The 13,237-nt window shown below is 30.2% G+C and overlaps 2 protein-coding genes across 3 annotated transcripts in view; both read left to right on the plus strand.

Annotated features, from left to right (window-relative positions):
* hesx1 (HESX homeobox 1) overlaps window positions 1-3,950 on the plus strand; it is a 4,653-nt gene extending 703 nt beyond the window's left edge. The window contains 3 exon segments of the mRNA NM_131349.3: window positions 1,317-1,489; window positions 2,618-2,719; window positions 3,634-3,950. Coding sequence (NP_571424.2) covers window positions 1,317-1,489; window positions 2,618-2,719; window positions 3,634-3,744 — 386 coding nt within the window. The 3' untranslated portion in view covers window positions 3,745-3,950.
* Window positions 3,951-11,236: 7,286 nt separating this feature from the next.
* Window positions 11,237-13,237, plus strand: part of il17rd (interleukin 17 receptor D) — an 83,846-nt gene continuing 81,845 nt past the window's right edge. For both annotated transcript variants that reach the window (NM_153660.4, NM_001328553.3), the window contains 1 exon segment: window positions 11,237-11,439. In NM_153660.4, coding sequence (NP_705946.4) covers window positions 11,326-11,439 — 114 coding nt within the window. In that variant the 5' untranslated portion in view covers window positions 11,237-11,325.

The raw sequence follows: 13,237 nt of genomic DNA on the forward strand, positions 1-13,237 counted from the left end.
TCTGAGCAAAGACTCTGTTTACTAAACCAATTCTCTCTAGTGACTCGTTTGAACAAATTGTACTAATATTATTTTTTATTATCTATTTAAAATGTGAAGCTAGCCTTTTAATACATTATTACTGGTAAAAAATTTATTTATATGTTATTTTTCCTATTTTGGCAATTTTTCTGCATTAAAAAAAATCGACCACAATAACACATGATCTATTATTATAATATAACAAATAATTTAATATTATTTTTTTAACATAAATCTTGTATTTTAACATTGTTAATATTGTGTAAAATATTAATAACAAACAATTTTTGACAGTTTTGATGACTAATGAATAATTTTGAGTGATGACTCTGTTTACTGAACTGATTCTCTATAGCGACTTGTTCGAACAAATTGATACGCTACCTCGTACTAATATAATTTTTATTGCTATTTAACCATAAAGCCAGTCTGTTAATATACTGTTAATAGTAAAAAAAGAAGCGTAATTATATGTTATTTAGCCTATTTTGACTATTTTTGTGCATTAAAAAAAAAAAACGACCACAATAATTCCATAGTATCTATCTTTGCAATATTACAAATAATTTTATATTATTATTTTTTAAATAAATCTATTTCTAACATAAATATTGTGTAAAATATTAACAATAAACACAATTTTTAACAGGTTGACGTCTCGGAATAATTCTGATTGATGACTCGGTTTACTGAACCGATTCTCTGGAGCGATTTGTTCAAACAAATTGATCCCTTCGTACTAGCATCATTTTTAATTGTTTATTTAAGACTTGATGTCAGCCTGTTAATATACTTAAAGTATTCTTTTAATAGTAAAATAGAAACGTAATTATATGTTATTTTGCCTATTTTGACAATTTTTGTGCATTTTAAATAAAAAATCGACAAAATTAATACCATATCATAAACTAATATAATTTGTATTGTTATTTAAGACTTGAAGCCAGCCTGTTAATATACTGTTAAAAGTAAATGTAATGAACGTAATTATATGTTATTTAGCCTATTTTGACTATTTTTTGTGCATTTTTAATAAAAAATCGACCACAATAACACCATATTATCTATTATTGCAATATTACAAATAATTTAATATCATTAGTAAAGATTATGTTAAGATTTAGTTAAGATTATGTAAAATATTAATAATAAACGCAACTTTTGACAGTTTGACATCCGTAATAATTATGAGCACTGACTGAAACGACTCTGTGAAGCGACTCGTTCAAATAAATCGAGACCCTTGAGATGATTTACCATCATCATAATATCTACCATTGTTTGTTTTATTTCAGACGTGAAGCCAGCATGTCAGAATCGTCGAGTGGTGACAGAAAATGATGCTCCAGTGGATGTGAGAGGAAATGAAGATGGTAAATCTTTCAGTAAATCACCAACTGACTCGTACAGGAGAACACTGAACTGGTACATCGGGCGCAGGCCGAGAACAGCCTTCTCCAGTGTTCAGGTAAAATACCCAGTCTATGAAAATATCCTGTCAAGGTTTGTCAAGTATGCCAACATTGAAATGGGCTAAAAGCCTATGGATATAACATTAAATCTAAACCCATATGGTATAAAAAAAAAAAAAAAAAAAAAAAAAAATATATATATATATATATATATATGTGTGTGTATATATATATATATATATATATATATATATATATATATATAATCATATTGTATGTATAAATATATATATATATATATATATATATATATATATATATATATATATATATTTATATATATATATATATATATATATATGAACAATTTTTGTTTATTTAACTATATTTTGCAACGTATTTAAATGTATATGTGTGTGTGTGTGTGTGTGTATACACACAAACACATTTAAACACGTTGCAAAATATATTGTAAAATAAACAAAAATTGGCAAAAAAAAATGTTTTTGGCCATTTTTGAATATTTAGCAATAAACCTGTTTAAAAAAATAAAGGGAACACTTGGAGTTACATTGTGTTGTTTAAGTGTTCCCTTTATTTTTGAGCAGAATATTTTCTGCAAACACATTTTTGGACCGTTTTTGGAAATACATTTTTAAAAATATATTTCAAAATCATTTTAAATTTAATTTACCCTCCATATATTGCAATACAAGGAGATAAATGCACATTTTAATACATATATAATACATATTTAATACACAATGCAGATATCACACCAATCAAGCAAGGAATAAACTTAGATACTTTTACAAACTTTATATAATTTATATATACATTACAAAAGAATAAACATGAATTAATTCTTGCTAAACCTTTGGTTCTGTTTTATTCTTTGTATATGTATATTTTTTATATATTGTTTAAATAGTGGATACTTTAATATTTTCTTCACCTTAAAATATATTTTGAAATATGTTTTGGATTAAATGAAATGTCTCTTCAATTAAAAAAAAATATTAAGTTTAAGTGAACATCACAGATACAACATGTATTTAGCATGTATTTCAAATATATTTTGGCCAGGAAAAATATATATTTTTACCATATGCAAATGCTTAAGACAAAATGTGTTTTTAAATGTACTTTTACTCATTATTATTTTTTTTGTCATTTACCTCCAGATCAAGATATTAGAGAGTGTTTTCCAAGTGAACTCATACCCAGGTATTGATATACGTGAAGAACTTGCGAAGAAGCTTCATTTAGATGAGGACAGAATCCAGGTGAACACTGATTTATAATCTCAAATATTGCATCATTTACCGTAAACATATCATTTTGTTTGATTTATTATTATTATATATTTTAATCCAATATTAATGTGAAAAAATTCAAAGTAAAATAATGTAAAAAGTCAAATTTTGCACAAAAGTCTTATATTTTGTGCACAAGGATATATTTTAGCAGTACTGTAGCTATAGCCAAAAATAGACAGATTTTTCTTTTATGGCAAAATTATTAGAAATATAAGATAATATGACGTTCCATGAAGATGTTTAGTACATTTTCTACTGTAAATATATCAAAACGTAATTTTTCATTAGTAATATTAATTGAAGAACTCAACTTGTTCAACTTTAAAGGTGATTTTCTCAATGTTTGCATTTTTAGATTCCAGACAAAATATTGACCCAACCAATTTCTGTTTAACAGAGAGCAGATTTTTTTCAACACATTTCTAATCATAATAGTTTTAATAACTCATCTCTAATAACTGATTTATTTTGTCTTTGTCATGATGACAGTAAATGATATTTGACTGGATATTTTTCAAGACACTTCTATACAGCTTAAAGTGACATTTAAAGGGTTAACTAGGTTAATTAGGTTAACTAGGCAGGTTAGGGTAATTAGGCAAGTTATTGTATAATGATGGTTTGTTCTGTAGAGTATCGAAAAGAAATATAGCTTAAAGGGGCTAATAATATTGACCTTAAAATGGTGTTTAAAAAATTAAAAACTGCTTTTACACAACAAAAAAAAGACTTTCTCTAGAAGGAAAAATATTATCAGACATACTGTGAAAATTTCCTTGCTCTGTTAAACATCATTTGGAAAATATTTAGAAAAGAAAAAAAAAAATCAAAGGGGGCGAATAATTCTGACTTTAACTGTGTGTTTTATATTTTTTCTTTAGATTTGGTTCCAGAACAGAAGAGCAAAGCTGAAGCGTTCGCACAGAGAGTCCCAGTTCCTCATGGTGAAAAACGTCCTCAGCGATTTACAAACCGGCAGAGAAGAACACTGAGAGTAGAACTACATTTCTTTATTATTATTATTATTATTATTATTATTATTATTATCATCATCATTATTATTTCTCTGTTACCAAATTGTAATTTATTAAATGTCTTTATTAGGTATGTCTTTTTATGATTTAAATGATAAAAATACCTATTGTTATTTTTTATTGTGTGTGTTTGGTCAAAATATAAATAAATAATTCTAAAACTTATTCTAACGTTTTAAGTGAAATCTTTAAACTTTCCCTGGGTCTGAATGAAGGAAAGTTAACATTATTTTCTGCCAGCTGTTAAGCAAACACATCACCCCCACCTACAAATTAATTAGCGCCTTGTAACGAGTGCTCAGTAAGCCTATTAGGTATTGATTGGGTCACAAAGGGGCTGCACTGAGGGGGGCTTTCATACAGGACAGCATTTGCATTTGAGTCACTTGTTGGATTCCAGCAACATTTGCAGGTTTTTTTTTTACATGTTATTTTTCTGACATACTATAATTGTGCCATATGCATATTCTCATCACTACAATTATATGCATATACAATTTTGCATAACTGGAAGCATGATTTTATAGCACATTATGTAAAATAAAATGATATAATATTGGCAAATTTGCAAACACTTGATGGCGCTGTTGTTCATTTGTGCTCTGAAATATTTTTTTAAAACAAAGAAATCACAAAATGTAAAAACAAATATTTTTTTTGCATATTTTTTGTGGATGTTTTGAGGATATGCACATGTTTTGCATATCTGGAAGAATGTTATTTTGTATAATATTATATAAAATAATATAATATATATAAATATGGCCAAATTTGCAAACACTTGGTGGCGCTTTTGAATTTGCAAACACATGCACAAGTTATGCATATCTGGAAGATTTTTTAATGCATATGTAAAAAATATATAGTATAAAATAAAATTGAAAAATTTGCAAACTCTTGGTGGCGCTTTTGTGTTAAAATGTGATCTGAAATAGTTTTTTGTTCTCAAATGAATTTAAAAAGTTCATTTAACAAAAGCAAAAAGACAAAATATATAAACCAAATATTTTTTTGCATGTTTGTTTTTTATATGTTGTGAACAAATGCCAACACATGCACAAGTTATGCATATCTGGAAGATTTTTTTAATGCATATGAATACAAATATAACATAATGTAATATTGCCAAAATGTGCAAACACTTGGTGGCGCTGTTGTTTTAATTTGTCCTCTGAAATAGTGATTTTTTTTCTCCTTAAATGTAGTTAAAGTGTTTTTTTAACAAATAAAAGACAAAATATAAAAACAAACATATTTTTCGCATGTTTTTATTTCTAATATACTATAACAAAATTATTTAGCCAATTATATTGTTGTGAATATATGCAAACACATGCAAAACGTGCATATCTGGAAGAATTCTTTAATATAATATAATATAATATAATATAATATAATAAAATATAATATAATATAATATAATATAATATAATATAATATAATATAATATAATATAATATAATATAATATAATATAATACAATAATATAATATAATATAATATAATATAATACAACAAAATAATATAATATACTATAATATAATATAATATAATATAATATGATAATATAATATAATATAATATAATATAATATAATATAATATAATATAATATAATATAATATAATATATTATAATATAATATAATATAATATTATAATATAATATAATACAATACAATACAATATAATAATATAATATAATATAATATAATATAATATAATATAATATAATATAATATAATATAATATAATATAATATAATATAATATAATATAATACAATACAATATAATACAATATAATAATATAATATAATATAATATAATATAATATAATATAATATAATATAATAATATAATATAATATAATATATTATAATATAATATAATATAATATAATATAATATAATATAATAATATAATATATTATAATATAATATAATATAATATAATTTAATATAATATAATATAATATAATATAATATAATATAATATAATATAATATAATATAATATAATATAATAATATAATATAATATAATATAATATAATATAATATAATATCCAAACACTTGATGTCGCTGTTGAATTCTTTTGTGATCTGCAATAGTGATTTTTCTTTTCAAATGTATTTAAATCGATATTTTAATGAATAAATATAAAAACAATCATTTTTTTTAAATAAAGCCATTACTTTATTTCTTATACAAAAATAATCTATCACAGCAATCTTTAAAAACTTTACAAATTTCATCCAGAAAGAGAGACAAATATTTATCATTTGTCCAGAATATCAAGACTTAATTTTTTAATGGCATATTACGTTTTAATACTGCAGTGAAGACTTTTAATTTTATCATTTTTATCACAAATAAACACTAAACTTTTTTTCAGTCCTTCAAAAAAGTATGCATTAGTAAGCACTTTAATAATAAGTAAATACTAAAATCTAAATTAATGTAGAGTATTACAGTGATGTGCAAAATGTAATGTTCAGCATTTTTGAAAATTATTTAAAAATTTAATATAATTTTTTCATGGAATGAACATATTTAATTGTACACATATATATATATATATATATATATATATATATATATATATATATATATATATATATATATATATATATATATATATATATATATATATATTGTATATAATATAAATATTGTATATTTATATATATTTATTATTTAATTATTAATATTTATATATATTAATTCATTTTCTTTTCGGCTTAGTCCCTTTATTAATGCGGGGTCGCCACAGCGGAATGAACTGCCAACTTATCCAGCAAGTTTTTACGCAGCGGATGCCCTTACAGCCGCAACCCATCTCTGGGAAACATCCACACAAACTCATTCACACTCACTACGGACAATTTAGCCTACCCAATTCACCTGTACCACATGTCTTTGGACTGTGGGGGAAACTAGAGCACCTGAAGGAAACCCATGCGAACACAGGGAGAACATGCAAACTCCACACAGAAACACCAACTGACCCAGCCGAGGATCGAACCAGCAACCTTCTTGCTGTGAGGCGACAGCACTACCTACTGCACCACTGCGTCACCTATATATATATATATATATATATATATATATATATATATATATATATATATATATATATATATATATATATATATATATATATATATATATATATATATATATATATATATATATATATATATGTATGTATATATATATATATATATATATATATATATATATATATATATATATATATATATATATATATATATTTTGGTCTTTGCATGTGTGCACATGTTTAAAGCTGCACACAAAAGCATCTTCTCGTGTGTGTGTGTGTGTGTGTGTGTGTGTGTGTGTGTGTGTGTGTGTAACAGAAGTGCACCTGAAATATGATCTGGGTGTTTCTGTAGAGTCAGAGGCTCAGATGATTCCTCAGGCCTTCAGATTTCTGTCTTTGATCTGAAACAGGAGATCTGGATGTGCATTAGGACTGCTGGCGAACTTTCTATCTATCTTTCTCTCAGCATTTGAGACTTTGCCAGCAATGTCATCAGGATTGCATTGAAAGCCATATTTTCCAGGTGATGCATGTTTTAAAAAAAAAGACAGAGAAGGCGAAACAGTGTTTTTTTTTGACATTCTCATTATTGTTTTTTTGAAAAGAGAGAGAACAAAACAAAGACACACTTAAATCGGGCTTCCCACGACTCCTGGAATATCATGGAGGTTTAATAGGTGTATTCCAGACGTTGGATTTTGTTTATAAATATTTAAAGTCATGGACTAATGGATTTTTGTTTGTCATTTGAAATTTTACTTTACATTTATCAAAAAGTATTTTTATACCATTAAAAAAAGATATATAGATATAATAGGTGGCACTGTGGCTCAATGGTTAGCACTGTCACTGGTTCGAGTCCCGGCTGGGCCAGTTGGCATTTCTGTGTGGAGTTTGCATGTTCTCCCCGTGTTGGCATGGGTTTCCTCCGGGTGCTCCGGTTCTCCCCACAATCCAAACATGCGCTATGGGGTTACTAAATTGGCCATAGTGTATGAGTGTGTGAATGAGTGTGTATGGGTGTTTCACAGTACTAGGTTGTGGCTGGAAGAGCATCCTCTGCGTAAAACATATGCTGGAATAGTTGGCGGTTCATTCCACTGTTGCGACCCCTGTAATAGAGACTAAGCCGAAGGAAAATTTATGAATAAATGAATGAATAATGTATGTGTGTATTATATATCTATTGTGCATATGTACACACACACACACACACATTTAAAAAAACAAAACTTTTTATGCATGTAAAAAATACAATAGAATAATACTGTGAAATATTATTTACATTATATATAATTTGTGTCATATATATTTTATATCTAAATATAGATAAGCTTTTCTCATATGCATGCATGCGTGTATTTCTATATACATAATAAATACAGGCAAGGCAGTGGCGCAGTAGGTAGTGCTGTCGCCTCACAGCAAGAAGGGCGTTTCTGTGTGGGGTTTGCCAATTTTGGGATTCACAAGGTTGCCAATAGTGTCTGGAGGCAGCCTTTATGATGCAAGCTGAGATTGCATCGCTCAGAGATGCAAACATCGACACAATGCACTCAATGGAGCTAGTGATGTCACTGTGAGGGGTGGGGTTAGGTGAGCACATTAAAATGCATTGGATGCAGCTCAGATTGCATGTGCACCAGGTCTGCAGCCAGACCCCTCTCAAATTTTCCCCTCTGGCCTCTGTCCATCATGGCCTCCTAACCATCCCCATATCATAATCGGCTTCATCTCCTCTCCACCAATCAGCAAGTGTGCGGGCTGGCGCAGTATGGCTGCCGTTATGTAACCCAGGTGGATGCACGTTGAATGTCCAGAAAAGCGCTATATAAATGTCAGGCATTGTTATTAACTTTAACTTTAAGCTTTTTCATGAATACGCCCTCAGCTTTTTTTAGTTTTACCCTGTGGAAACTCCTATTAAAAGGTTGTTTCGCACCTGCACATAACTGGATATTGTGAATAATCTGAAGCCAGTTCTGATTTGAGGGAAGAGCATCTGCTTTTATGTGTCTGGTTTGTACAGACTGGTGTGTAATTTTAAGATTACAGGTTTGTCCTTTCACAGAATGTGCCTCAGCAATCAAAAGCACTCAAAAATAACACACTGAACCAACAAAAGTGAACGCAATAACAGTTCCCGAGCGTGACCTCACAACATCACAACAGATCATTGCAGATTTCACTTGTGCATCCACTCATCTGACATATTTCACATGTCTCGCATTGTTTCAGGCGTGTCATAACAGGGTGTGAATTTCTCATCTGTCGGCTTTTGCAACTGGAAATTATAATACATTCAAATGTGGCTGCGTATATGAAAATCATCAATAATAATATATAAGTAATAATATTTCCTGGTGAATAAGAGCGAACAAGCATGATAACATATGTAATATCTAATAAAAGCATGCTGTTGAAGATGAATTTTCCCAACATGCAGCATGTATGATATTCTGTAATAGATTTGCATATTAACTAAATATGCGCATAATTAAGTCCTGTGGGAACATAGGCAAGGCAAGTCTATATAGCATATTTCATACACAGTGGCAATTCAAAGTGCTTTACATAAACAGGAATAAAAGAGACAATAAGAATAATAAAAACTAATAATAAAAATGGATTAAAATGTGTTAAAACTGGTTATAAAAGAATGAAAAAGAAAAGAAAATGCTAAACGAAAATCAGCTAAACAGATGTGTTTTCAGTCTTGATGTGAACATGCCAGCCTGATCTCACGAGGAAACGTAAGTATTTTACGTTTTGCCAGTTTAATTGCTAATTTGTGCAAATTCGTACGAGTTCGGTCGTACAAAATTGTACGATTTTAAAAAGGAGACGTGGCACCTAATCAAACCCCTAAACCCAACCGTCATTGGGGGATGAGCAAGTCGTACTAAATTGTACGAATTAGATCGTATGGATTCATGCGAATTACCCACTAAATCAAAAAGTTACGAACTGCCGTGAGATTGTGTTGGAACGTGCCTAATAGAGTTGCTAAAGTTGATAAACCGCGGATCGGGCGGATGACGTAACGAAAAATAAAATTTTAATTAAATTCGGGCGGGTGGTGGGCGGTTGTACTGTTTTTGTACACATAGCTGGCGCACCAACGAAAAAGCCAAGGACTGACTTCACAGAATGGGAGGAGGAATCGAATACACTAATTCTGGATGAAGTACAGAAGTATTCCTTTACAAACTTCCGTATAGACGGATCAGCAGAGGAAAATCTACTTTCCTTTTAGGAGAAACAAGGCCAGGCATTCCCACGACTACAGCACCTTGCCAAGAGAATTCTATGCATTCCAGCAACAAGTGCTGCGAGCGAGCGCTCCTTCAGCGCAGCAGGGCGCATTGAGGCCAGGCGCTCTCGTCTGAATGTTGAAATGATGTGTCAAAATGCGTTTTCTATTAGGCTACTATAATAGTAAAAAATTGTACAGTACAGTGCGTTTCATTTTGGCTATTTATTTATTTTTGTCCCTGTGCGCCAATTGAAAACGGAGTTCACTGCTGATATTCTGAGAGCTTTATAGGGGTGCTTCTTATTTCTTATTTGTGTATCCTCGTTTCCTTTCCTTGCTTTCTTTCCTCGTCTTTCCACCCCTATAGGATGCGAGGGAAGGACGCAAGGAAAAGACTCAAGGACCGAGGAATTGAATCAAGTGAAACGACACGTCCTCGTATTGTTTAGCGTCACTTCAAAGCGTCAATTAATGCTGGATTTGACTTGCACGTTTGAATTAACTGCATGTCATTAAAGTCATTCTCTATTTTCTAATAATCAATAAAGAAACATTCATTTTATAATAAAAAGGAATAAGCCATTCAAATAAAGAGCTCAGTCAGCAGATGGCGGGCGGGTGCGGTTTTAAAAATTTGGTCGAAAATGTTAGTGCGGATGGATGGCGGACGGATGATGAGTTTTGTGATGCGGTTGCGGATGAAATAATAGCCCATCCGCGCATCTCTAGTGCCTAATGTTGGAGCATATCTGATCATTCCTGGAAGCTGATTCCAGCAGTAGGGGTCGCTGTTAGCTGAAGGCTGATTCAATTTCACTGAAATCTAAAGTTTATATCCTTTAAATTAAAGTTTTAATACACTTACGGAACGTGATATTTAATTTTATAATATTTCATTAATTTTTAGATGATATTGGCATAAAAAAAATCCACAATTTTGACAAATAGGCTGCATTTGCATTGTCTTGTTGGCTTTTCCAACAAACAAGATACAACTTCAGACTATTTATGTGTATGAATTGTTTTACTGTTTGGATCACTTGTATAAATTAAATGCATGGCATTCTGCATACTTCAGATTCAAAAACACGAATAGCATTTCGCTGTTGTACACATTCACGGGGACGCGCGCTCGTTCACTGAGCTCCACCTTGCGTCTCGTGCACGCTCACAGACTCGCGAGCGTTCATTCACTTCAGAGGAGCTTCATGGACGGACAGGAATGGCTGGGTCACGGAGACTTGCGCATTTTTTCATGGCTTCATGCTTATTTCTGTGCTACACCGCTTCGGTGAACGGAGGAAAGAGAGGAAACTCGGATAAATGCAGCTATAAGGTAAAAACTGGTAACTAATAAGGTCGCGCGCGGCGTTTCTGTCAGTGACACGAGCTAAAAGTTTACGAACAAGTTTAGTCATGTCATGTTACCTGTATATTTGAGGTTAAAATTAAGTTTGAGGTTTTAGTAAGTGAATTCGAGAGTTGTGGTGAAATGTTGATCACAAAAGGTGTTAAAAATATGTATTTATTTGAACCGCAGGCTGTGTGTGTTTGTTGGGGTTTAATCATGTCATGTTACCTGGACATTTGAAGTCACCTACTCATTAAAATTAAGTTGGAAGTTTATATGATGAAAGTTTGATCACAAACTGTGTTAACTTTATCTTTTGGGTGAATATATACGTTTAATTTAAATTATATGTATGTATAAATTATATACATTTGTACGACAGGTTGTGTTTGTTAGTGTTTACGAGATTTAAAGGAATAGTTCACTCAAAAAATTAAATATTGATCATTTACTCACTCCTTGACTTGTTTCTAGCCAATTTGACTTTTCTTTAGTTCTGTTAAACATAAAAGAAGATATTTTGAAAAATGTTGGTGAGCTAGTCATTGACTTCAATAGTGTTTCCTACTATGGATGTCAGTTGTTACATGTTTCCAACAATAATCAAAATATATTATTTTGTTTTGATGACATATTTATTTTTGGGGGGTAAACTATCACTTTAAATTGAGTTCTGGTGCCATTTGAGGGTATTTTAGCTTGTTTTAACAGTAACTTTTGGTTTGGAAATTGCTAGCTCGACCAAGTTAGTTATTAGCTTGTTTGACAAATTAAAAGGTTCAAAAACCGCTCACTAACCACACAAGAAAACTGCTTTGTCGCAAAACTACCATTACAAGTAGATTTTAAAAATGAATTAAATCCCATTTATACATATTTAATCTATGTATAGGTTCTGTTAAACATAAAAGAAGATATTTTGAGAAATGTTGGAAACCTGTAGCCATTGACGTCCATAGTACTGTATTTGTTTTTCCTTCTATGGAAGTCATTGGTCACGTTTCCAACATTAATCAATAACTAACAAACATGTTATTTTGTTTTAGTAGCCAAATGAAGTTATTTTGGGTGAACTATTACCTTAAAATGAGTTTGAATGCCATTTGAGTGCATTTTAACTTTTTGTTTTAGCAATAGCTTTTGGTTTGGAAATTGCTAGTTTGTTGTAGTTATAGTCATTAGCTTGTTTGACAAGTTAGAGTGTTCAAAAAACACTCTCAAACCACACAAGAAAACTGCTTTGTTGCTGTTCCTGAGATGGTCACAAAACTACCAACACCAGTAGATTTAATCCTTATTTAATCCATATGTGGATTAAAAAGCCAAAAAGATTGGTATAATAGAAACTGCAGCGCCCAAAAAGCCAAAAAAAAGCCTGATGAGTGTTTATTTTCAAGAGTGCACCTGTATGATTTATGCTGTGTTTAGAAGTCACTGTGTTCTTATTTAATGCATAAGGCTTGTACAAACAGTGTTCATCCGGACAGGAGCATTAAGCTTTGGGAAATGGCCTTTTAGGAGGTCAGATGTGTGAATGAGTCTCTCTGTAGGCTCTGCTGTTGAGCTATTGTTGCTGGAGTTGACCTGTTGATGCTTTTGTGAATGGATTGAATGGTGGTAGACTAGGCTAGATGGAAATCAAAAAAGGGGTTGCCAGATTTTCATTGGAGCCTTGAATTTTAGTTTTTTGTTGGCTTCGTATATGGAATGCAACAACTTTTTCAGTACTAAATAAATCACAGAAAAAAAGATAGAAGTTTTATTTTCACTTTTAACCACTTTA

Source organism: Danio rerio, chromosome 11, assembly GCF_052040795.2.
Source record: "Danio rerio strain M-AB ecotype USA chromosome 11, GRCz13ab, whole genome shotgun sequence".
Lineage (NCBI taxonomy): Eukaryota > Metazoa > Chordata > Actinopteri > Cypriniformes > Danionidae > Danio > Danio rerio.